Below are 27,088 nucleotides of genomic sequence, written 5' to 3' on the forward strand. Positions count from 1 at the left end.
GTTCCTGGAAAACATCACTAGTCTGGATGAGATGTCTCCCCCTTTTAAAATGAAAGTTGGGAAGTGATTTTTAAGAAGCACTATCTGGAAAGAAAATGTTTCTCTAATTGAACATTTATGTATTACTTTGTATCTGTAAGATCTTCATTGCTCATCTGTAACTCAGACCAAAGCTAAGATGGGCAACAGTTTGGGTTCATTCCATTTAGAGCTAAGCAACTAAGGACTAAGTGAAATGAGTTGCTGGAAATTGAGTAGCCACAGGGTCATGGGATTGTGGCCAGAGCACCCAGCCTCTAAGTATTGTCACTCCATGTTTTCCAGAGGACAGAGTTGCATAAATCCAAACCAAATCAAGCTTCGGCCTTTCCTATTTCCCTTTCGTAATCCCCACCTTTGGACATGCGTTTTCAGGAAATGCCAATCAAAATAGGATTTCAAGTAGCAGTTATGACCTTTCTCTGTTCAAGCCTAGCCCTTTACCCATCTGCCTGAGAGTGTCTCAGTTAACATTTAGTGAGAGAGCAGAGAAAGGCCCAAAGTCCTATCCTGTGTAATCAGACTGGGGTGGAGGATCTAGACTGTCCCAGGGAAGAGCACCTTGCTTGTAAAGAAAAGCCTTTTTTTGTAAAAAGAGAGCCTTCTCCTCCGGCCCTTGCCTGCCACAGCCGATGGCGTTTATGATAGAGTGGCTGGGATATGCCCTCATTCTTTGGATCCATTCATCAAAAGAAGAAAGTGGGACACGGAAATGAATGATCAATGAACTCAAGGTTTCTACACGATCACTAGTGGGGCCAGATCCAAAGGATTGGTGCAAAGTTAGGGTCATGCAGTGATTAACTGATGCTGGACCCTGTTAATACTAGGGTCCTCTTCAGAACTGAATCTTATAAACTTTATATTGGAAATACCTTTGGCTAGCAAGTCTTGAGAGTATCTCCCAAAAATCATGCTATCCCGTCTTACCCCTAAACCAACCAGCCACTCCAAGGTAGATTATATCACACATGTTCACATATACTTACCCCTCAATTGTGTGCGCTCTCTCTCTCTCTCTCTCTCTCTCTCTCTCTCTCTCTCTCTCTCTCTCTCTCTCCCTTACACACATACCCCTCTACAGACATAGTTCTTCAATATTCATTTCTTACACAACCTTGTTTTTCAAGAATTCAAAGGACTTCTTAGGACACTACCTGAGGAAGCACCTGAAGAAAGCCACCCTACAGGGTTCAGTGTGAAGCCTTTGCTCTGTCTCTTAGGAGGTTCAAGTCCATAGTATTGTCTCCTTGTAATAGCACTTGGGGAATTTTTATGGGGCTTAAGAAACAGCAGACTACAGGACTGGCACATAGTTAAACTTCAGTAAACACTGGGTCTCCTTAAACACATACTGCAGTCAGGCTCACCTGACACTTCCCTTTCTTAAGATCTCTCTAACCCCATGTTTAATGAACTGGGTGATAGGAGATCTTGGGGAGATAACTGGCTCCATTACAAAGGTAGGGATGATGGACACTTTGCTCTTCTACAGAAACAATCTTTTGGGAAAAAATGGTGGTCAGCATTTGACGGGCATTTCTTCTCTCCCCTAACCCTCCATTGACACTAAAATTTATCGATTGCTGGCACCCTGCATTCTAGCGCTGTAAGATATGAGGCTTAAAGGACATAAAATATCGCCTGAGGAGTCGTTAGCGATCCATAACGTGACAGAGGGAAATGCATGCTTCTTTAGAGGTTATTTCTAGCCAATGCATCTGCTGTTTAAGCTTGTGTCTTCTTGTTCTGCAGGACCTCTTAGCAATAAAGTGCTTTGAGCTTCTCTCGTCAGACAATGCTAAAACACATGCTCATTTCATCCTAGCTATGAACTGCAAGACCAGCACTTTTGAACCTCCCTCTGCTACACAGGAATTTCTGTTCCACCCCTAAATAGTCAAATCATTGCCAGGAAAACAGATGGAATTAGAAATAACCCTAAGAAAGAAGAAGATAGATTTTTTTTAAGTGTCTTTGTTTACTAGGGAACTGCAGTTGAAGATGCATGTTTTTGCAGATTCAAAAATCTCCATTACCATGGTCACCCAAACAAGCTGTGTGCATTCATAGAAACTGGGGTTTTGCCCCTTTAGGCAGAAAGTTGATTGTCTCTATGATATTACCAGAGATAATCTTTTTTATTTGACTTTTATTTGACTGCTCATTTGGGAATCTCAGAGCAGATGTTGAAACTTTATTCAGGAATTGCTTTAACTGCCCACTCTAATTAGCATCAAATATGAATCATCTCACCCTGGTCACAATTAAAAAATGTTATAACATAATAAAATGAACCAGGTCGATTGGTCCCAAATCCAGCACCCTGCTTTTCTCTTGCTATCAGAGTTTGGGGGGGCGCATTATTGATGGTGAGAAACATTTGTGCCACTGGCAAGAGAAAAACACCTTTGCATCCCTCAAAACATCCCTAATCACATAGCCTAGAACAAGTCTCTGTGTCTTGGTCACTTTCTCACAAAATAGAATGCTACCTACTGCAAGAATATTGTCAAGGGACTCCTGTTAGACACTGGTAATGAATTGTGATTGGGCTGACACATCTGAAGTATCTCAGCTGACTGGACTGGTTCAAGCTTATATTTCCCTCTGTTTCCAGGAAAGTGGGTGGCAATGCCCATTAGTTTAACTGAAGTGAACTGACATTCCCCAGCTCTACCAATTAGACTCCTGCATGGTAGTGAGGATGGACAAGAATTAGATGTCAGGGACCAGTGGAAAGTGGAAAAGTTGAATGATTACAGGTGTGGTACTGCTGCCTCCATAAAAGGTGACTTCCTCCCAGGTCACAATGAAAACCCAAGTAGCAGAGAAGGTTGTCATGTCTTTGAAGTACTTCCTGATGTCCTTGGTGGCTCTTCTCAAGATGGCAGGGTCCATGGTCTCTCTGTAATAGATCTCCCCCCGAATTCCATTGTGCACATCTGCCCAAAATGGAGCAATAAAGGCCCTCCCATCCGTCAGGGGAAAGGACTCCGGCGTAAACTGGCTCACGAGCACGTTGAAGGAAACAACACCGTTGTTATTGACCTACAAAAATAACAGGGGTTTTGCACAATGGACGCGAGAAGAGACAAACTTCAGAGTATCAAACTAAGACAGACACACAGCCAATCACATGAATGGAGAGGGCTTTTAAATTGCTGACTTTGAACCCCTAAATACCATTGTCCATACGAGGAGGTTCATTTACTCCCAGACACTCTCGGTTTTCTTTCACTTTCAATTTGTAGTCAGCATCATTCCTTATTAATAATCAGTCTCATTTTCATGTTCTCTGTCCTATCTCTATTTGCATTTATTAAATACTACTGGGTTGTGGTGTGTGTGTGTGTGTGTGTGTGTGTGTGTGTGTGTGTGTGTGTGTGTATTAGCCCAACCTGGAGATAATGAGACAAAAAAAAAAAAGACAAATTTGTGGGGAGTCACAGATGGAAAATAGACAAGGGGAAACAAGCAAACATGAAACTACAGTTCAATTTAATAATTGAAGCACTTCATAGTGCATAGTGTACCTTCAGAGAGAGGTGAATCAAACACTGCTTTGCTGAACTCAGATCTCAGGATGAGCCATATCATGCTCTGGGTGAGACATCAAACAAACAAACAAACAAACAAAAGCTTCCCTGGATGTCATAAGTACTTCCTCACTCAGAAAAAGGACAAGGTTAAGTAAGATCTAAAGATGTCCAATTTCTGTACAGCTCTTTGTGTCATTTTTGCATAAACATTGAGACATGGGTACTTTGCATTGTATGTGTAAATGACTACCCAGTGGTGACTGTTTCCTGATCTGAAAATGGCTTAGTAAGTGCAGGAAACAACCCTCAGCTCACTCGGGACCTGATATCAATCCTGTGTCTGAGAGAAATAGACTTCAGGTAGCTTGTATGACTCCGGGAGCAGAAACACATGAGGTGGGAATACTTGCAGTTCCTGGGCAGAGCAAATCTGAGGATGATTGCCCTCTGTGTCAAATTGTTTGTAATATTCCTATCAATCAGCAACAGGGTAGACATTAACCTAGTCCCTTAGGGAAGGGCTTTGCAGCTAGACTGAGGGTTCTTCAGCATGCATTGGAAGAAATTCTATGAGTTTTAGGGTGTGAGATGGCCAGGGTAGGGGGATGTTGGAAACCTGTTGTCTTCAAGGAACAAAGAGTTGCCCAGAGGCCTTTGAATGATTGAAAGACTGCATACTCATGGTATAGTGTACCCTCAGATGACCCTACCCTGAACTATGGTTTGTCCTTCCACAAGGCCATGAACCTTTAAGCTCTGTGTCAGATTGTGCAATGGAAGGGAAAGAGAAACCAAATAAAATACATGCTCTAGGGGCCTGGGAGGCCAAGACCTGCAGAATGGAAGGCCTCTCATTTCCAAAGGCAGGTCAGCCCACTTCAGAACTAGCAGTCAGCTCCCTCAGACACAGACCAGGGAGACCCTCCACTGTGAGGAGCATATACAAATGCATTAGGATGCCAGAGCCATGTATTTGCTAGGGGAAAACTGGTGTAATTAAAACACACAGGCTCACCTGTGGAGGAGGCTGGTGGAGACTCACATGTGTTTTGATTGTATTCTATGGTTGAGAGTAGTGGCTCTTAGGCTTTTGTGGGCACCACGATCACCTGGAGAGCTCATTAAGGTAGATTAGTAGGCTCTAATCTGAGTCAGCTTTGGTGGAAGATGATATGGCAGGTGATACTGCTGGTGTTTCAGGAGCCCCTAGTAGTGTGTGTGTGTGTGTGTGTGTGTGTGTGTGTGTGTGTGTGTGTGTATACAGGGATGTGTGGAGGTGATTTTCTAGCTGTATGTCAGAAACTGCCAAAGTAGCAGTCTCAGGGCAGACGTGAAAATAAATGTTCCAAATTTCATTGGTTTATTCATCCAAGGTAGGGCATAAACCTGGAGTGAGATGCAACCAAATCTGCGTTGGTCCGTAAGGGCAGAGATGAAGACAGGCTCAGCTGCTCCAAAACACAGTCTCCCTGGCAGCAGCAACTTCAACCAGCCAAACCACCCAACCTGAGGATGCAGGTGCCTGGGAGAGCCCTGACAGCCATGGAAACACTTCCCAGCACAGGCTCGACAGCACACAGGCTTGACAATGGCACCCTCTGGCATAGCTACAGACCTGAGAACGGTGGCCAATTCTGCAAACAACGTGTATGCAATCATTGGTTATCCATCTCTCGAGCTCCAGCTCAGCTTCAAATTGGTCGGAAGCCCAAGAAGAGCAGATGCCTAAACTTTTCACACCCCCAGAAGGGAGAAAAAAATGATATTGCTCCTATTGTGGTTCATTGTATCTTTTTTATCTTGTTGAGTAGCAGAAATGATGTGCACGGCATTGGGGCCTCTGCCTCACTTCTGTGTTTAATCACCCACAAAGGCAATTTATTGCCCTGTGTACTCCTCCACTATGAACATTAGCCATTAAATACACCTTTGACTTTCTTAATCATAAAACCCATCAGCTCATGAAATCTCAGAACTTGTTGTTTTGGCTGCCAATAAATCCTCTATCCTAGAGGCCTGGAAGGGGCATTTCAAATGCGTTCCCTTAATGACAAACAGAGGAAGAGTATTTCAGGAGCTGCTGCTGCACTTACATAGACGGTTCGGTAAGGAACACCGAAGAAGAAAACAGGGATGGCCAACTTAATCTCGGATGAGCTTCCATCGTCTACTTTAGGGGTTTTGGTGTCATTCTGCCAAAATGGATACATGAGCTCCCTGGGCTCGGCTGTCAAGAGAGATGGTGGGAAGACAGATTAGATGGCAGCTGCCTCTTCCTTTTAGCTACCCCCCAACACACACACACACTAAAGTCAGCTTGTTTGAATATGGTTTATAAGCCAAAGGCAAGGCAGACGGCCTTTCCACCCTGAGTCTATGCTTACACCTAGTCGATGATCTTCTGTCTCTGGGAAAGGAGAGAACAAAAGGGACACGGGCTCTACCTATGTGCTTTATTCCTGTGTGCTCATGCATTGGAGACCAGTGGTGACAATGCGTGGGAAGGTGGACAGTCATACCATGGGCATCTGGAGCTCTCAGTGTATGGAGGTGGCCTTTAGATCTGGCATGGCTGAGGAGGATTTGCCTCTTGAGTAGACAACTAGATGACGAGAAGGTAGATGTAACCACAAAGCATACTCCTGAGCTAAGAAGTCTACTATATACTAGGAGGGTCGAAACAGCTTTTCCTAAGACTCCTGTCCTTCCTGCCACACAGCAGAAGGCATCAGAGCCCAAGAGGAGTAATACTGGAGGCAGTGGGGGAGGAAAGGATTGGTAGTAACTGCCTGTAAGTGACCTTGACTGAGATTAGCCCAAGGCAGCTACAAAAAGCAGACATGGGATCCTCCAGCAGAGGAAAGGGTGTGTGTGCACATGGGTGCATGTGTGGCTGTGTATGGGGGTGTGGGAGGCATGGAGGGCTGATATACTTTGCAGACCAGACACAACGTTCTTCTTGACCCTCCTAGCCAAAAGTGAGGGGGTACACAGACCCCTTCTGGGACAACAGCACTTCCTTCCTGGATGCTTGCTTTGCAAACTCTTGAGTTTCCAATGCAAACTCTTGCGAGGTGTGGCCCAGACTGGTGGAAAAAAATAAGACAATATCCTCAGGGCCTATGCTACCCAGGACCTGGTACAACTGCACCTTTGAAATAATCAACATGTCACATCTGGGGTCACTGTTCTTTCTTCTTTTGAATGAAAGTTGGCAAAAGGACATTTTTCTTCCTTTGAAAGTTTGTAGTTTTCTGGGGGTTGGGGTGAGGGCAGCTGATCCACACTGGGCTGTGGCCACGGCTCTCAAGCTCATCTGTCCAGAAGCTGACACCCAGTCTCATGTCACCCCTCTCTCCGGGAAAGTCCCTGCTTTGCACTGATGGAACTGATAGAAGGGAGGACAACAGGTCCTTGCCAGCTCTTCCCCTTGGGGAGACTGTTAGTGAGCAGACAACAGCCCCTGAGAAGAGCTTGCACGGTGGACAGACAGCAGCCTGGGAGCCAGGCAAAGTGCCAGCTCCTTAGCTCTGGAGTGGGGAGTTGGTGCAGGTCTGCCTGGGCACAGGTTCACTCTCTTCCTGGGGGACAGCATCAGGAAAGCAGGGAACTAGTGTAGCCATTAGTAGTCACACACTGTGCCACATAGCTCAGAAGTTTCTGGGAAACTGACCAAATCCTAACCTGTAGGAGATGCTGTGGCTGATTGAATCTCAGGAGCTTTTGGTCAGTGATCTGTGTGTGATGTCACCATCGGTATTTAGAAAGGCATTATTATTTACATTATGGTAACAAAGTGCAAATTTCTAGTAGATAAAAACTTCAAAAATTTGTTTGCAATTCTGACTATGGCATTACGTGCAGGTATTTATTAAATTTGAAGGTGATAGGCAGCCCTGAATTACTAGCACATATAGAGCCAAACTATAGGTTTGTCCTTCGTGGGGAGTTTTTTGGGAGTCTTGCCCAGTAGAGAAAAGAGCTCCAGTTCATATGGCATAGTAGTCATTTCCATGCAAAAGTTTAATTAGTATTTTATACAGCAGTGGCCGGTCTATCTGGAGAAGGGAAGATCAAAACCCCCTTTTAAGGACACAAAACATTGACACTAGATACTGCCCTAAATCCTTTGTCCGTTCCAAGATTCTTCACTTAGTTTGTGATTTTGAACAGAAACATCACACAGTTAAAAAGCTCTTCATCTTAAGAACATTACAGATAAGTACATCTAATATTGTACAGTCTCAGTAAAGATTTATTGAATAAAATTGGGCACTCAACAAAAGGGGACAGAAGTAAACAACAGTGATCTCCATCTCAGAACCTATTACCATTGAAAGCAGGACATTTGGCAGCATGGCCTATGGTTAGTGTCAGAGTTAGCATCAGAAACACTATCCCTACCCATGCTTGCTCTAAACTGGGAATTACACAATAAGTATGGTTGTATTTCCAGGGTTTTTCTCTTACACTAAAGAAAAATACACTTCATTGAAGTAGAGGTGGCAGCTGGAATCATTGGGATTATTGTAGGGAAATCACTCTATTGTTACTTTGGATTACACCCTACAACTATTAATTCACCCAATTCTAGGACAATGGATATGATCTTAAAGGGAAGGTCCATCTAAGACCTGGGACCATGCGGCAGATGAACTAAACACATGAACATGTGAAATAAAGGTGCTCTGATCCCTAAAGGAGCAAGATGTACATGGATTGCCCTATCTTTCTAATCTAAAAACCCATGAACAACAGTAGGAGGAAGACATACACATGGTCCTTCGCCAACTTAAGACAGATACAGAGAGAAAAGAAGGGATCATGAGTGCTGAGAGAGTTAATTAGCTTATTTCATTTGCAATTTTACATTCTTGGCCAATGTCATAGGTCCCTGAGAAACAGGTCACCATCACCAAGGCTACTGCCGAAACTTCCTAACTTGGAGTTAAAAATAAGAACACTCTTCAAAGTCTCCAACAATAAGCCAAATGACTAAATTGGATCTATGATGAGGGAGGGCATGGGCAGCCTCAACTCCTGCATGTATTTGAGTAGAACTAGTCTGTATTATTTTATAGACTTTTAATTGGTATATACAAATTGTGTTGGAAGTTAAATAAGAGTAAGTGAGCATAGTTCAAAGTTAATGCATTTTACCCTTGACAACAGAATTTAATTTACTTTTTTTTTTTTTTTTTGGTTGTTGTATCTGCAGACACATGTACACCTGCCCTTGCAATTACAGCGCCAACAAAAGTGTCTCTTTATAAATTCAAGAGCATGCTGATCAAGAGCTTTATGAGATTCTGTCATACTCACCTTGGTGCTGTACAAGTGCGAAGATGAAAGAGACCCAAATTCTAAGTAATGATGAATAATTCATCCTGGAATTTTAAAAAGAAAAAGGAAAAAAAATCCCCTGCTTGCCAGAGTAAATAGAACACCAGGTGTGTTTGTCGGCAAATCCCAAGACACACCACAACCATCACAGAACAAATTCACATCACAACATCAGTCCTTCAGAGTTGGTTGTAATTCCCAGAAGGCTTGCAGGTCCTCCTGAGTTCGACACTTGGGGAACAAAGTAGACCCCCAGAAGAAGGCTGCCTAGAAGTGTAGGTGATCAGGGAGTTAGATGGGAGTAATGCAGGCTGCAAGAATCAAGGGGAAGGTGTCTACTCTACATCGGATTAAAAAAATAATAGCACCCAACTCCAAAAACACAGGTCTCAGACTGTGTCTCTGGTACGCTAGCCTCTGTAAGACCCAACTGTCCTAATCTCCACAGGGCTTTCTCCATCAGGATCAAGAAATGTTGGTTGAAATGCCACGTGTTTTCCCAGGTAGGAGGATTGAGAGTATGCCATCCTCTTCTCAATGACATGGAGCCAATCCGTCATCTTACTAACCAGACTCACAGGTGGCCTATGATTGTCCACCAACACTCCATAGTGAAACCAATGATTGATGGTTACTTTGGCACTTAAAAAGCAGCACACCAAAGTGTGTGCTTGGAAATACAACAGAAAAAGAACTCGGCATGTAAGCAACTGGTTAGTTGCAGGAAGTTAATTATAAGAAGGACCATCACAAAATCTGAACTCATTTGCATGTTAATTTACAATCAGTTCAGCGGGTGGCTTTACCCTCTGTCAGGAACGTGGATGGTCTTCCAGCCTCCAAAAAGCTGAGATGCAAGCACACACATAAGCTCCAAGTTCAACACGCACCTGCTTGAGAACCAAAGTGCAGACCGGGAAACCTGCTGCCTACAGCATTCTTAAAGATAAACACCTGGCTCTTATCATTTGAGGTTATCTTTTTTTTTAAGCCAAACTTTTAGGAAAAGAAATGACTTGATACTGTGAAAGTCGGTTTTCAGACATACACACTGATGTCTCAAGCACTCAGTAAACTCTAGCCAGTTTTGTTGCAAATGGCAGAGGATTTCGGCAGGTCTCACAAAGAGCATAGCAGAGGCAGTGCAAGCTTCAGGCTGAAGGCCTTGGGGGAACGGTCCAGACAGCAGCAGAGAGGAGGACTCGTTTAGATATTTGTATTTATGAAAAAATGCCACTAACCTGTCCTGTAGAGCCTGGAGGGATTGAGTGAAAAATATTAAGCCAAATCTTGGTGAGCCCGGAAAATTAGGTACAAGAATTCACGTCAGTTCTCCCCACCTCTCTGCCAATTATTTCTGATTCCTGAAATGACGTCCGAATCCTGAACTCTTAAAACCAAAAATTCAGTTAGTCCTGCACTAGAGTCGGGGAGTGTTGAGTTGCAATCAAGTTGCTTTCTATTGATTAAGGAAAAGTAAGTCTGCAGATCGGTTTCAGGATTTCGTAGAGAGGCTCTTTTCCTGAAAAACTAGACCTCCCTCCACCCACCCTGAAAAAAAAAAAAAAAAAAAAAAAGTGGATTCAGATGGAAATGTCAGGTACTTGGAGCTGAAGCCTTGGTTCTCTCTGATCGGAATCACTTTGCACTGAAAAACACAAAGGAAACCCTCCCTCTCTTTCTTTGTACCCAAAAGAAGGCGACAGTCTAGCATTACAGAATTAGCATCCACCAGCATGGGAGAAAACCCAACAAAGTGCTCCTCCGACATTTAAATGAAGTTGGTTTTCTCCTGAAGTGCGCTCGCTCTCTCTCTTTCTCTCTCCTCCCTCCCATTATTTCTTCCTTTCTTGCTTCTTTCTCTCTTTCTTTTTTCCTTCTCTCTCACTTTCTTTTTCCTTTCTGATCTGTTCACAGAGAGGCTCTACTCTGTTAACCCCTTTCCACACACAGGTATATATAAAGTATTTAAAGAAACTTTCCCAAATGTGTGTAGGTTGTTATTCCTTGTTCCTGGCACTTCCCAGTCAAATGAGGAAAAGGAAACTATGCCCGTGACACTTCCATTGATACCCCTGGGGGTCTTCACAGGTAGTGGGGCACAGGCTTCTCCTGATGAAAGAGTCCAGAAAGGACTTTGGAAGGCAGTTCACACAAAGGAAGTCTATGTTCAGTTGATGCTTGCCAGTGAGAATAAACCAAGTTCAATCCAGAGTGAGTAACCCTGGACAAATACACATACAAGCAAAACTAAATGGACTCAGTAGTTGTATATACATTTGCATTTGTGTGCACACATGTATATACATGTAACAATAATAATTAAGAGATCATGAATTTGGGAGGGGGAGTTTAAGGGAAGGAAGAAGGGGTAAGAATGATTTTCATAGAATCTTTATGTACAAAAATCTCAAAGAAAAATTTAAACATATGGAGATTACAAAATAGCTGTTGCTACCACCAAAATTAAAATACTCAAATTGGAATTCATTAAAAAAAAAAAAAAGATGTAATTTGGATGCAGTAGGAAAGGTCCTAATAAATGAAATCAGTGGGATTTTTAAATTTCTCCAAATTTTTCTCTGGCCAGACACTGAACTGTTGCCTGTACCAGAAATAAAATGAATCAAAACAATCCCAGCTTTGCATATGTTGTGCTAAAAGGACAAAAGTGTTAAGAGAACCAGATTTTTACCATAAGTTTCCCCCATTTTTTGCCAAAAACCTATGATAAGTGTGTAGGCATTACACAATGCATTGATTCTTTCCCTGGTAATATGACTTTTCCCCATAGACCCACTTACAGATGCTGAATGACTCCTTTCTTCCAAAAGGCACATATTTATGTAAAGACATTTGTTTGATACCTGTGTAAAATAGAATTAAATTCAAGTCCAAGACTCACCTAAAGCAGCATAGCCCTTTGCCTGGTCCTGATTAGGCTTTTTTAGTTCAGTCTCATCAGCCCCGAATGTCCAGAGGCCGGCCAATCAGAATCTTAAAAACCCTGCTGATGGCGTATACTAATTGCTCCAGTTTCCCTTTTTCATGCACTCAAGGATATTGCCATCCCAGCCTTTTGACCCATATTAAATTCTTTATCCTTTTTGAGGCTGGACTGCTGCTGAGATGAGGCCATCTGGGCAGAACCAGATTTACAATATGGCAGCATAAATGAAATAAAAATGACTTTGGGACTCTGGCGACCAGTGAGAACCAGGTGCTTGGGAAGAGGCTGATCTGGCAGACCCCTTTCTGGGCTGGAAGGAAGCTGGTCGGTGGGGGTGTGCTCTAGTTGCACACTAGGTGGCCACAGATGGATGAATAACAAAAGCTTCTATTCATGGCAAGATGCATTTGGTTGAAGGTGTGAGGTGCTATGTAAAGATTCCTGCCAGGAGTTAGACTTGAGATAGGTGAAGTTGGGGTGGGTTGGTGCCAGTTACCCGAGATATCCATGCTTTATAAACATGGCATAGACTGACATTGCTTCTTGACTGGCAGAAAAGACACTAGGGAAAGAAACAAGCAGAAATGAATTTCCCTGAAAGCAAATAAAACAGTTGTTATGCACTGAATGTTTCTGTTTTTTGCTTCAGGTTTCTTACATCCTTTCTGTGAAAGAGATGGTTGACTGGAGTGACCATGGAATGACGCAAGATGTACTGTTGGGAAGGTTTTTGCTCCAGAGACTCCTGTTGAGTGACAGAATTCTGTTAGGTGCTCACATCAAGCAGCTCTATAGCATTAGGGCTTGTATGGAAAAAAAAAAGAAAAAAATATAATGTATACACATATGCATATTGTATGATTCATTATACATACATATTTATGTGTATTCTATGTGACTATGCAGAATTAAATGTAAATATCTTTAAATACAGTCATGTGTCATATGACAATATTTCTGTTCACAACAAATCCACGTGTACAACAGTGGTTGCAAAAGATTATATCACCAAGTTACATTGCACTCTTAGTTGTCTTAGTTGGTACAAGAACTCTGTGACATCTGCATAATGACAAAATTGCCAGCAATATATTCCTCAGAAAGCATCACCACCATTAAGTTGGGAGATACATGTGTAATGGAGAGATATCCCTAAAGATGTTGACTCTCTTTGATTTCGCAAAGATTCTGGGTCCTCAGATACACTCCACTCTACCTCACTAGCAGATAAAATTTCTTCCTGTGCACAAACATCATAGAAAGGAATTTTCCCCACAGGACAGAAAATTACCTGGCTCAAAAGCTGCTCCTAACTCCTCTCCCGATTGCAAGGCCTAGACTCAGGCTCCAGTTGTATAATTCAGCCATTGATATGCTGGTGTGGCAAGAAAGGAAGGGACCATACTTTCAAAGGAACTGAAGGCTGTAGCTAGCACATTGGCTTAGAGTGAGTGGGGAGAGAACCTAAGGGACTGAATTCTGAAGATGCTCAGCCAAGCCAGCTGAGCCCTGGCACAGAATCAGGGATATTCATTGGCTCTAGAGATAATGGCTTTGATACTGGGTCAAAGGGCCTCAGGGAAGACTCAAACACCGACAGTCCTCAGGCATTTACTACAAGTCTAGAGAACGTGGTGGATCATATCTACTAAGATTGTAGAGCCAAATTTACTGTGGTGGGTGACAGAAAAAGTATTAGAAGTCCTCTGCCATTTAGTGAGACCTTCCTCTCAGGCAGGAAGTCCCTAGGCCCCAGGAAGTGTGATTCCCCTCAGCAAGCCAGAACTAAGGAGGCACTCATCACAGGATCTGCCTCTTTGTAGCCATGGATATGACCATGCATCTCTGAAGCAGCAGTGGCCATGTGACAGCACCCTCCTACATGAAGGTCTGAGGGAAGCAGAGGTTTAGCATTTTCACAATGACAGAGAAGAGATCAGTATGAGAGTCAAGGGGATCTGATCCATAAAGAGCTCTGGAGATGGTTAACAGCATGCTGGCCAAAGACAGAGGCCAGAGAGTCGTCAAGGGTATGTGTACCACATAGAATCTGAATGCAGAAGAATGATAAACAAAGATAGAGAGCGGCTTCTCCAATCAGTTATGATGTCTAACTAACCTTGGTGACATAGGCCTGTAATCCCAGTGACTTGGGAGACTGCAACAGGAGAATCTCAAATTCAAGGCCTTTCTGGGATAGCCTGGGCAACCTAGTGAGATACCTCAAAGTGAGACATCTCTAAAAGGGAAAGTAGGTCTGGGGAGGCAGCTTGGTGGCAAGGTGCTAGAGTGTCGAGATTCAAGGTTTGATTCCCAGTCTCAACGAAATGAAACAGTCACAGTCTCAGTTTCCAGTCTCAAGTTGGGTTTTAAATCTAGAATCTCTGTGTTAGAAAAAGTAAGCAGTCCCCCCCAAAAAGGACCCTAAAACAACTTGGCAAAAATACCCTTCCCCCAGTTCATCCTCATAAAGATATTACAGATTCTCCTAAACAGGTTAAGGAGTGGTGGACAAGGGGTTCAGTCAACACCAATAGACAACGAGAGAAGGTAATATGCAGAGCCCAGGGGAGAAAGAAGGTCCTGGCAAAGCTCAGCTTACAGGAATCTGCAAACCCATCTAGGTGATGTTTTCCCTGTCTCAATATGTCAGTATGATCCATGCGCTTGGCACACTGGGCTCTTGATCTGAAGCTTGAGGGCTACCACAATCTTGAAAGCATCTGAAACAACTCCCCTCCCCCACCTCCGTGCCAGACAAGGTAGTGAATTACTGTCACTCTTAAAAGGTGAGGGGGTGCTGGATTCTCTCATCTCTCCACCGGTCAGGATGGATGCTGGTGATTGGTTGTGAACCACTATAGACTCATGCTCACTTTTTCAGAGCCAGCAAGTGTGGCTTCAGGTACACAAATGAAAAGTTGGGAGTGAAGAGTGGCAATAGTTTCTGTCATATGAAACAAATGGCAACACACATTCATATCTCTGGGCTATGGGCAGTCACCGTTATGGTTTGAGTGTCTCAATGCAGCAGTGTTGAGAGATGGACCTCAGGAGAAGTGTCCGGGTGGAGAAGAGTTAGGTGTGGAGCCTCCTGGATCAACTGATGCTGTCCTATGAAAGCCAGTTGTAACCCTGGAAGGACAGGGCCATCATGAGAGCATGCTGTTGTAAAGTCTCGGCCTTCTCTGTTCTGTTCTCTCTTCCATGTTAACTTCTCTGCTTTTCACCATGCCTGGAACAGCAGAAGGCTGCCAAGCTGAGTAGTATCAGCATCATGCTCTTATACTTTCAGAATCATGAGGTAAAACAAACAAACAAACAAACAAACCCCCCCAAAAAAACCCCAAACCAAAACAAAAATAAAACAACAACAAAAAAACCCCAAAAAACCAAAAACCAAAACAACAACAATAACAAAAAAGACAAACAAACAACAACAAAAACCCACTCCTCTTTTCTTTATAATTTACCTAGTCTCCGGCATTCTATTATAACATCAGACAATGGGCTAAGACATCTTCTTTCATAATATAATGCAAAGTGTTCTGTACCATCTGGGTCTCCCAGTATATCTTGCTGATTCACTATGTAGTATCAAACCTCAGCATCCTGGGTGTGATGAGCCAGGGATGGAAGAAGGTTAGATGTTCTGGTGCCATCTGTTCTACAAAGTGGAAGATAAATCCTCTAGACCCAAGGATACTGTTCTAATAAAACTTTCAAAACCTGGTGGCCAGGAACACCTCCTCCAAAGTGAAAGGCAATATACTTATTTTGCAGCCCTAAAAGACTCTCCTTTTTTTTTTTTTTTTTTTTTTTTTTTTGTCTGTGTCTTTGGGTTAAGGCCACACATTTCAGACCTAGGAAAATTGCTCCAGCCCAGGAGGTCAGCCAGCATGGAGCTAGGCTGATAATGTGAATGAATTCTATAGCAGCTCTAGGCTACAATACAAACAGCTCTGACACTCTGGCCATAGGTCCCACTGACTATTTGATGTTCGAGATGCTAGTGGTGGAAAGAGATGAAATGAGTAGTTCATTGCAAAGCTTGGCGGTTAAACTACAATGCAGGCCCCGGTGTTCTGCAATAAGGCCATACCTCTAGCAACAAAGAGATACACCTCTTCAAATTAAACTGTTGGCATGTGACTGGGGCCTCTGATGGGGCATTTGCCCAAGAGACAAATGGCCATGTGTTATTTTCTTTTATGATCTGAGCCCTATTGGATCCAACTTCCAAAGGCAGATGGACCCCAGCAATCCATCATAGGGTATAAATGATACACAGAGAATAGTCATGAACAAGCTGCCCAACTAGGTAGTTCGGGCTCTGTCACCTGCCACCCAGATCCCAGATCCCACACCTCATATTTGGTCATCTAGATGAAGATCAATATATATATAATGTATAGTTGGTGTAGGTGATGTGATGCCCCTGAGTGTGTGCACGTGTGTCTAGCAGACAGATGGTAGCTATGTTACAGCCTCATATGTATGTCTTGTGTGATTCTAATGGGAATGCTCATGAGAATGCTGGTGATTTTAACCATGAGAAGGAGGCATCTTCCTGGTGTATGGAGCTTTGGTGTAATCCATTGTGTCATGCACTTTGTATCAAAAGAGAAGTGTTTTGAGGATATTCTATGTGTAAACTCAAAGGCAGTGATGAACCACATTGCCAGATGGACAATGGCTCAAAAAGTTGGAAAACCAGTGACTAGGAGGTCTGGAGTGGAGATGTGAATAGACAGAAGGGAGGGAATTGCAAAGTGTGAAGATCTTTGTGTCATATATAAACACCCACGAGAGCATCTGCTGCAGAAGAGGGACTCAGTAGACAAAAACACCAGACCAGCTGATTTGAAGCAGACTTTGTCAGTGTTGGTACAATGAATATATTTATAAGGTGGCCACAGCCACAGGAAATGGAGGTAGAGGGGACCAAAAGTATGAACTCCCATTTTGCAAGGCTCTTCTAGTGTCTCCCATCTTCAAATGTCCAATCTGTGGATGACAGAGCACAGCTGAGCCCTAATATGCCAGTGCTTCTCAGGGACAGTGACTGACCTCTTGGGAGAATTGAGTCAAACCACTTTTATCCCCCTCGTTTAAATATTTATGGTTTAGATACAAAGTGTCCTCCAAAAGATTCATGTATTCAAGGCTTGGTCCTGATAGTTGGCGATGTTATGAAGTAATTCTTTGGGGAGGCAACTAGATCTCAAGGGCTCTGCACTGACTAATGCTCCATGGCTTTATCATATTTTACAGACAGTTTGAATATGACAGAACTGTGGAGGAGGACCTGGCTGGAATAACTACATCATGGGGGCATGTCACTAAAGGACACATCTGGCCCTGGGCCTTCCTTACATTCTCTTTGCTTTCTGGCTTTCATGAGGCAAAGAGCCTCGTCAGCATGCTCCTGTCACCGTGATATTCTGCCTTTCCCTAGACCCAAAGCAATGGCTCTAATCACTCAATCCAGGCAATCTGTGAATTGAAACACAAAACTGCTTCTTTCTCTCAGGTACTTGCCACAGTGATGAAAAGTGTGCCTAACACATGTGAACATGCTTTGCTTGCCCAGAGGCTTGGGCCAGCACTGTTAATCGGGGGAAGACTTGCAGGATGCAAGATCCAGAGCACCACTGGGGAAAGCATTTCAGAGCGAAGGAGCCGTGAGTGGCCCCTGGCAGTGGATATGCAGGTTACAGCATAAATAGCATGGCTGAGATGATACCATCCCCGGTGAGTAGTAAAGTAGATTGCTTAAGAAGCAGTGGCAGCAGATATGGGGGGTTCTCCTTCAGCAGAGACATGACAAGAAGCCATTTCTGTTCATGGCAAGACTCACCAGGCAAGACTTCCTTGATCCAGAATATTCCTTTGGATGGGGCTACCTTTGATGTATCTGTAGCTCAGTGTGAAGACTTTTCCTGCCCCGATCCTGATACTTCTCTGTTCTTTTCTGAGTGACATTCCCCACAGACCTGCTACTCCTCCACTATATCACAATTTTTGCTTCCTAAGAAACTGAACCTGGGGTGCTGGTGCCTTGTACCCCATGTAAACTCTGTGCTTTCTGGATGCACTTATTTCTACCATTTACCTAGTGACTCGTCAGGTCCATCCTCAATGCCCCCAGATCTACCTAAATGAGTCAACTATTATCTAAGGCTATATATACATTGTTCCCTAGAAAGGAGTAATAGCAGATCCTCAAAATGGATGGCACTATAGGGGAAAATACAATTGTGTTCCTGGGGTTTTCTTCACAATAGACTATAACACACACACATGCACACGCACACGCACATACACACACCCCACCAACAACCCCGCAAGAGTCTAAGAGTCTTACATCTAGGAGTACACCTCTCCTATTTGTCTCAGATCTTTACTCCTGGTCCTCTGGGTTGACTTCCAGAACATGGCATACTCATATAGAAAATTTGCTTCTCATCCTGTTTGTTTAAAATAGTGACTATGTAACCCTGGCTAGCTTGGCATGTGCCATGTAGACTCGGATGGCCTCAAACTCAGAGATCTGACTGCCTCTTATTTCCTAGGTGCTAGGATTAAAGGCACAGCCAGTTAATTTTAATTTCTTTGCTGTTATATGTGGGGGGTATAATGTGTGCATGGAAGTCACAGGACGACTTTCAGAAGTCTGCTTTCTCCTTCCACCTTTATATAGAGGTCTTGGGTGCAGGTTGACATGCTTGAACAGCAAATGACTTTATCTGCTGAGCCATCTTGCAGGCTCAACTTTCCATCCTTAAAAACATATTTTTTTAAACCACATTTTTATATTTATTAGCAGATCAAAGTGGTAGTATTTAATTGCATACTGCAACTATTGGGTTTAGGACTCTACTTAAAAAAAAAAAATCATTTCCCTAAGTTCCATTTCTTTCTGTTCTGGCCACATTTGTGATCCATATTCTGGGACAATATTCATATAAAACTGTGATGTTGGATATCTGAAAATCACAGAATGATGCTTATTAATGTTTATTTATGAAGCGGAATACTCCCTAAAGATTCAATAACAAAAGATGTTCATATCTGAGATCTGAGCCATTCTTAAAAATCAGCTTAACTGTGTCTAACCAAAGCATTCATTATTAGTTTGTGGTGTTGGGCAGGAGCCAGTGCCTCACACAGGCTAAGCAAGTCCTTTACCACAGGGCTACATCCTAGCTGCAGCTAAGCAATTAAAACAATAAGTTCTATGTAGACTCATATAACTAAAACCTCAGAACTGGCTTTGTACTAATACCCTTGTTAGCACACTGAGATGGGAAGAGGGCTGGCTCATTGTATTCTCCATCCCGCAAGGAACAACATGTGGATCCTCTACAAGACACTTCAATGGCAGGCAAGAGTCAGCATTGACTGAAGCTTATTACGGAAAATAAGCACAGGATTTTAGGACAAGTGATCTGCTAAAGTGCTCACACACTGTCAAACATGAGTAACACTTATGCCTTCTGTGGCAGAGATGAAACCTTCAAGGTCAGGCTTCAGAGAACAATGGTTCGTATGGTAGGTGATGGGTGCGATGGGACATGGCTGAAGAAGTGTGATGTGGGTGATATGCCTCCCATGACTCTACCTTGCCCTTGCCCTTTCCTGCTCCTTCTTCATCACTTTCACCCTGTATTGTTATTTTCTATCTCACTGTGAGTCCAGAAGTAACAGAGCAGATTGGACTGAAGTCTCTGAAAAATCTAAACTAGAATATATCCTTCTTCCCTTGTGCCTAACTGATACCACATGACATCAGTCATGTGTTGAATCCAAGTGCAAAGACTGGCTGGGAAGGTTGACTCTTTGCCAAGAACCCACGATATCAAGTTCAACCACAGTGAAGCCTTAGACCCTGCAGGACTGTGCCAAATAAGAAACCATGGCAGCTTTATGCTATTTTGTTTTTGTTTTGTTGATACAGGGTCTCACTGAGTAGTCCTGGTTGGCCTAGAACTCACTATGTAGACCAGGCTGGCCTTGAACTCACAGAGACCTATGTGCCTCTGCCACTCAAGTGTTGGGATTAAAGGTGCAAACCACCTTGCCTGGCCCTTTACATGTTAATTTCGTATCATCCCACTGGAGAATAATTTCAAAATATCTATCAACATTACAAACTCTTCTACCTTCTGATTCAGCAGCTCCACACGTGGTCTACAGACCATTTCAAACATACAAAGGAATATGTGTTGCTTCTGGCAGAGAGAGCTGAGAGACAAGAGAAACTCAAATGTCAAGGAATAAAATACTCATCAGACACATGTGGGCATACAATGAACAACTACCATGTGTAAAGAGGCTAAGGTGATTTCCTATGTCCTATTACAGAGACATCTCTAAGATATTCTTTATGGACAAAGAAAGCAAGGCTAGTGACCATACATAAAGCACACTCTTTGCTGTGCAAGACCAAGCAACTAGAATATATATATTTGGATTTGCTGTTATTTGTGTAAACTCTGGGAGGACACCAAAAAATGAATAAAAGATGCAGTAGAGATACTACAATGGGGCCTCTCAATCTCTACCTTCCTTACATTACTGGAGTTTTGAACCTTATGGAAGTCACCTGTTTGGAAAGCAAATCTAACATCTTAATGTCGTCTCTTTGTAATGCAAAATATGAAACTTAGAACAAATGGCATTTTAACACAACCAAGATAGTTCACATCACCCCTGCTGAACTTCCTGAATAAAACAGACACCCATGCCCATGACATTTTTCTCTGTAATTCCTTCGTGTTTGACTCTCCTGTGGCTGTTCTTACTTGTATTAATTGTATTACTTGAAGTGACTAAAAAGCACTAAGGGTGAGGCAACTGTGAAGGACTCCACAAATTCAAACTGCATTGGAATTGGCTTGGCAGACCTAGATCCTGCAGGCCACAAGAACCTGTCTCCTCTATTTTGTAGGCAGTATTTATATGCTTCACACAGCTTCTTCTTGAATACTAGGGAGGAACAACAGCAGTGGCAACCACAAAAGGGCTCCATCAGGCTATAAACTATTTTCCCCTTCCTTGATAAATGCCAATTGTAGTTCACCCGAACTGTTGGGGTGTCCTTGACATTAATCTCAGTTGGAACCGAGTGCCTCTGTCACCTTTGGCTCCATACTGAAACTAAGAATGGACTGAGGTAAAAAACCAAATTACCAGTCTCCTTACATCATATTACAGGTTCGTCTTGTTTTACCAACAGCATCAATCACAAGCACCCAATGTGGCATTTCAGAGGAGCAGGGGTCTCAGTAGTTACCAACCATGACTTGACACAGGGATCTTTGAAGATGGACTGAGCACTGTTCGCTATTCCAGTGATTTTGTTCTGGAGTAACATGAGGATTAACAGTGAAGATGTGGGCTGGAGGGCAAGGGTTTCAAAACCAGGCAACATCCACTGCTGTCATTTTGCTGGAGCCAAGTATCATTTACCAACTGTGTTTCTTTGGGCAAGTTAAATAATATACCTAAGCAGATCTCATCTTAAGTTTCTAAATGGAAGATACTGATGCACTTCCAAAGCACCAAGAGCACCATGAACACTGTCTCCTAAGTACAGATGCATACTCCTCGGTCCCTAATTCTCAAAAGGGCGTTAATCCTAACAGCTTACAAAGAAATTATTGATCAACAAATAAGGATAAGATGCCCAAAGTTGCAGAAAATGTTTTCAAGAAAAATGACCCTTGAATAAAAACTGGCAAATTTGTACTTCATCAAAAATGAAGTTTTCAATCTTATTCAATAAAGAGGGTGCTGAACAGTTAGAAAGCTTTGTCCCTAAAGGCTTAAATAAAAAGTATAGAAAGTGTGTTGGAAACCTAAACTTTTACTAACAAAAAAGTAAAAGCGTTTTTTCTTGTTTTGTTTTGTTTTCTTTTCTTTTTTAAAAACAAAATGTTTGAGAAGTTTCAACCTCAGCAAAATACCCATTACATTTGGCAAAATGGCAAGGCTACTATTAGGGTAATCCCCCCAAGAAGGCACTCCAGAACCAATGTCCATCTATAACTGTATAAAAACAAACACACATCTTTGTCCCAACACTCCAGAAGAACCACTCAGAACACAAGAAATAAATGGACTTGGATTTTTAATTTTTTAAAGATTATCTCTCTATATATATTAATAAAAAGTGCAAAGAATAGACCTTCATGTTTAAATTATATTCTAAAATAAAATATATATTTATATTTCCATTAACTGCAGGAGACAATTGTAAAGGGCCTGAGAGTCCAGTCCCTCTGTCACTACAATAAACATACATTTTAAGGAAGCACCTATGAAAAACAGTAGAGTTCACAACAACATTTGGGGACACAGAGCTTCTGGGCATCTTGAAAGCAGTTTGTTTGCATTTCAGTCTCACCTGAAATGAAGGGAAAAGTCAAATTCATAAACAGAAGTGACAATATGTAAGAACTATCAAGCATTCTGGAGTCATGTTCTACCTGCCCTTGGGCCTAAGCTGCAGTGTATTGAGCCACACTCATGTGTGTTAGGAAAAGCTATTAGTGACATGGCTCCCATGGTGATCAAAACTGTAAAACAAAGTGTCTTCTGCTCCCAGCATGGCTGGTGGGGAGACATGGCTAAAAATCCCAGTTGCAATTGCATTTGCCCTTCCTCTTAGCCAAGCAGCTCTCTGTGGGTGCAGCATTATAGTCCTCTGCCCTTTGGATTCATTTTCACCAAAAAGGATTTTTATGAACAAGGAATGTTCATCTCTGTGGCTTTCTTATGCATTTATGGCAATGGGCTGCAGAAATAGGCAACTGTGGGCTTTTGCTTCTTGTAAAGAAATCTGGGAGAGATCAACAATCAAACTCACAAATGGATTTGGACCACAGCTTTAGCAGCTCTGCCCACAGGTAGGACTCTTGGTTTGGCTTTGGCTTTCTTGTGTTATTCCTTTCCTTTTCCACATCTGAAAAGGATTTCTACTTTAGAAAGGTGTGTTCTCTCTGCTGTGCCTGAAGGCACATCTCTGTAATACCGGTGAGGACAGCATTTGCCTCCTAACTGTCAACAATATGCTCCCACTCCATCTGATGAAGTCAATATTAAAATACAGACAAGCTACAGACAAGCATGATGCATAATGTGAAGACTCAAAGGTCCACAGTCTCTTCTCTCTGCCTTCTGCGTCTGTTATAAAAATAATTTTGGTTATAAATGTCTACACAGCACCGATTTTGTTTTAAACGCAGCCTCTTTACTCAGCCACCCGAATAAATCTGTAAATACGCATGCTTAAACAGCTTTTCTCATTTACTTCTGTAATTCCAAAAGCCCAAGGATTGTATTTGAGATTTTCTTAGTTGGAAATGATTCAGCAATTATTCAAACCACCAATTACAATGCCCTAGAAACACCTATACCAGTTAAATTGGATGAGAAGCTCCCCTTACATGCAACTGTAATAAAGGATTGGGCCTGCAGTAGATAAACACTGTACTCTGTAATAACAGAAGAAATGGGTCTCAAAGAGTAAAAAAGCATCTCATAAAACTTTTTGTCATATATAAAATATCTTATTGTGACTATTCCACTTATGACCAAAATGTAAGTGCTCACTCTTGCCTTCTGCCGTGGGACGGTAGTGGCTCCAAAGTTCAAAAATAAGAGTGCATCTGTCTCCCAGGCTGACAAAAGCAGTCTCCATTACAGTTTTCTCTCGCAAACTCCTCCGCACGCACTCACGCATGCGCACATACACAAAGCACCCAGTCTTCATCTTCGTGACACTGTGGCCACACTTTTTGTTTTATTTCCAAAAATCTGTCAAGAAAATGCGATTGCAAAATAACTGTCCTTGTCTATACTAGCCTGATTCCTGCTGCCCACTTTTAGGGTTCGGAGATAAAGTCTGCAGCAGGAGAATTGGCTTCATTCATCTTTCTAAACCCTTTGGTTTTCACCTTTAGCGCTGCGGCGAATGCAGGCCTGCGTCCCTCTGTCCGGAGGCCTGAGTCAACAGCTTTAGATACTGAACCTGAAGTGCATCAAGAGAACAAACACCTGCCACATGGCGGAGGAAACTTTAAAAAACACAACTCCCCATCCGTGAAGAAGTCATAAGAGTCACTTAAAAGAGTTAACAAAGTGATTGTAGGAGAGGTGAGAGGTGGAGAGGTGGTGGATTCCCATAACAAGGGTAAAAAGTAAAAAAAAAAAAAAAAAAAAAAAAAAAGTTCTGTATACTAAAGAAAGGACTTACATTGAATAAACAAAGAATCCAGAGAAAGCAAGGGACTGGTGTTAAATATAAGAAAGTGCCTTAGATACACTTCTGCAAAAGAAACCTGGGCTGGGGAGGTGTAACACTGGAACTTCACTCATAGGTTAGGCAAAAATCATTCTACAGGGGACGTAAAAATAAAATACAAAACAAAAACAGATGTTCAATAATGACATCACGAAGTCCTAAGAAAAGGGTGGGAACCGTAGTTCCCTTTGAGTAAAGTCTCTCACATTAAATGGCATCACAAGGACAAGGGCTTCGATGGAGGACAAAGGTAGGACAGTCAGCAAGTTCAGTCTCTCCTAATCTCTCCACCTCCTTCACAGACTCCTGGTCAGCCCATCAGTTGGCTCTTTGCTATGGGTTGCATCCCCAGACCTGTCCAGGCTCTTCCTTTATCTCCAGTAGCTTATGTGACAGAGCTGTCAGGAAATACAATCACTAAGCAGAAAGAAAAGACCTAACAGAAGTGATCGCTGATGGAATGCACAAGGACTTCCAGGGCAGGGCAGCAGCAGCAGAGGGGTTAAAGCGCTCCGCCCATGTGTCCAGGACCACTGCAAGTTTCCTTGGGTTTAACTCTCCATCTCCATCTCTTTAAAAGCCTAATGGGAGTTCCTGAGATCAGAATCAGGCTGAAAAATGTTTAAAATACTCAAAAGCATTTAAAACAGAGAATGCAAGGGGAGTCAAATTTGAGGGGAAAAAATACCAAGTAAGTTACAAATAGAATAAAGCTACCAGGTGAATGTGTGCAAGTCAGAGTCAAAAACAGACCCCAGAAAGGAAAGGAGGAGGAGGGAGGGGAAAGAGGAGCCGGAGTTGGAGATAGAAGGTGCTGGCTCTTCCTGGGAAGAACCCCCTCCCCAGACCTGAACACTGTGCACCACCCCTCTGAGGGACCACTCTGTCTTTGAGCCTAGCAGGAAAGAGCCCAGAGGCTGACAAACCCCAGCAACACAGTAAGAAGTCGGTGATTTCTCTGTCATCGAGAGAGAGGGAGAGAGAGAGGGAGAAAGAGAGAGGAAGAGAGAGAGAGAGAACACAAAGACTGGAGATGCAGCAAGTTCTGCTGACTGAGCTGAAGAAATCTGTGGTAGAAAATACCAAAAACAATCCCCTACCCATTCTAGGGGAAGAAAATATACAAAACCCCTCCAAAAGCTAAATGAAAACTAACAAAACAGAAATGTCCTTCCTCCTAAAGAAAAGCACGCTGGAAACAAACGCCCTGCAGGAAGTCCTATGTGAGTTTTTACAAGGCTGGTAGAGGTTATTTTGTTTTTGATTCCACAAAAATTTTATCTCCATCCCTTATGCCAAAGGAGTGCAGAGCTCGGGAGCTGTACTTCATCTCTTCTGGGCCGAAGGGGGCCTCGTGGTCAAAGTAGTAGAGAAGCATGCTGCTCGTGGGCAACTGCACTAGAGTTTTTAGTTGTTTCTTCAGTTCTGCTACTGTTTGGTCCAGACGGATGCTCATTTCTTCCACTTGGTCATTAAAGTGAACTTCTACCTTTGCGCTGCTCTGGGGTCTTAGGTCTACTTCTGCCAAAGGCTCCAATTTCCCATACTTTGTGATGAGTTCATGATACCTAGGAGTATAAAAAAAAAAAAAAGTGTCACCTTAAACACTCACAACACACAAGCAAACTGCTCTGTTGCTCTCAGCGTCTTTTTTCATCTTGTCCTATAACCGCTCCTTTCTTCCTATATGTAGCTCTAGCTACTGAGGGGTTGTTGTTGCTTCTGTGTCTTGATGTAGCTGTCTGCTGAGGTCACAGTAAAACCACATCATTGGGGAGAGAAGCATTTCTCTAGAAGGTGGTCCGCGTGCCTCTGCTACTTACAAATGGGCTCAAAGGGGCTGAGGATATCTCTCAGCAGAGTGATTGCACATCTGTAACCTAGCGCTGGGGAGGTAGAGGCAGGAGGATTAGAAGTTCAAGGTCATCCTCAGCTACATCTCAAGATCACCCTGGGCTACATGAAACCCTATCTTAAGCAATTAGGGATGGAAAAAAGTTTGAGAAAGCAAACAACCTAAAGAAGTGGGTGCTACAAAGGCAACAGGAAAGAGTCCAATCCCTCCTGTGAGTGTTTTCTTGGGTGGTACCACTAAGAAGGGAAAACACCTAACTAAGCACGTTTCTTGGTAATACAGGGGAAGGGAGGGAGCAGTGTCTTGAAGTACCAAGTAGCCATAATTTATACAACAACAACAATGCCATGTGTTTCAGCTATTTTCCAGCTCTTTCAATGAAGCCTTGTATGAATGTTCCAGCCTGGCCCCAGATAAATACAAGAGTTATGAAAGGGTCAAGGACTCATTCTTGGAAAAATAAGTCCATAAATAAAGACATTCTGTCATCAGGGCAGAAATAATAAAGCAAAGCACACTAATCAGAAAGTGAGTTACAAAGGTGAGAACATAGTCCCCAATATTAAGTTCCTACATGGAAATTTCTGTATCCACTTCCAGCCTTGGGAGAATTAAGTCTGATTTGATGGAGGAAGTTGGGCAGTCTCCTACATAACAGAGAGGGGTTAAGAGTAACCATGAGTTTTGCTGTAACTAAGACACGCCGAGGTTAATTAAGGATCAGAACATGACAGTCATGTAGCATTATGCTCCAGCTCTCCCACTCTACTTCTGGCTTCTAAGTACAATCAGTGTCATAATAAGGTTAGTAGAACACTAATGACACAGTAAGACATTGTGCTGAGAGATGGAGGGAGAAACAGGGTGTAGTAAAAATAGCACAGGTCCTGACTTTCAAGCCCGCCTTGTGATTACCATGATGACTTTGCAGCTCATGGTGTCCTCTGAATCTGCTTCCTCATTAGCAAATGTACCGAAGGGCAGCCATAAATAAAACAACTGTCCAGTAAACACCCTGGACATTCTAAGTTTATATATTGTATTATATA

At 42.7% G+C, this 27,088-nt stretch overlaps 1 protein-coding gene across 1 annotated transcript in view; it reads right to left on the minus strand.

The window, feature by feature from the left end:
• The window catches only part of LOC127231574 (alpha-tectorin), a 127,346-nt gene that overhangs the window by 57,209 nt on the left and 43,049 nt on the right, over nt 1-27,088 (minus strand). Inside the window, exons 8-10 of the mRNA XM_051197181.1 lie at nt 8,904-8,968; nt 5,675-5,808; nt 2,803-3,090 (exon numbers count right to left, since the gene is read on the minus strand). Of these exons, the coding sequence (XP_051053138.1) occupies nt 2,803-3,090; nt 5,675-5,808; nt 8,904-8,968 (487 nt within the window). The remainder of the gene's footprint in view (nt 1-2,802; nt 3,091-5,674; nt 5,809-8,903; nt 8,969-27,088) is intronic.

Source organism: Phodopus roborovskii, unplaced genomic scaffold (genome assembly GCF_943737965.1).
Source record: "Phodopus roborovskii unplaced genomic scaffold, PHOROB, whole genome shotgun sequence".
NCBI lineage: Eukaryota > Metazoa > Chordata > Mammalia > Rodentia > Cricetidae > Phodopus > Phodopus roborovskii.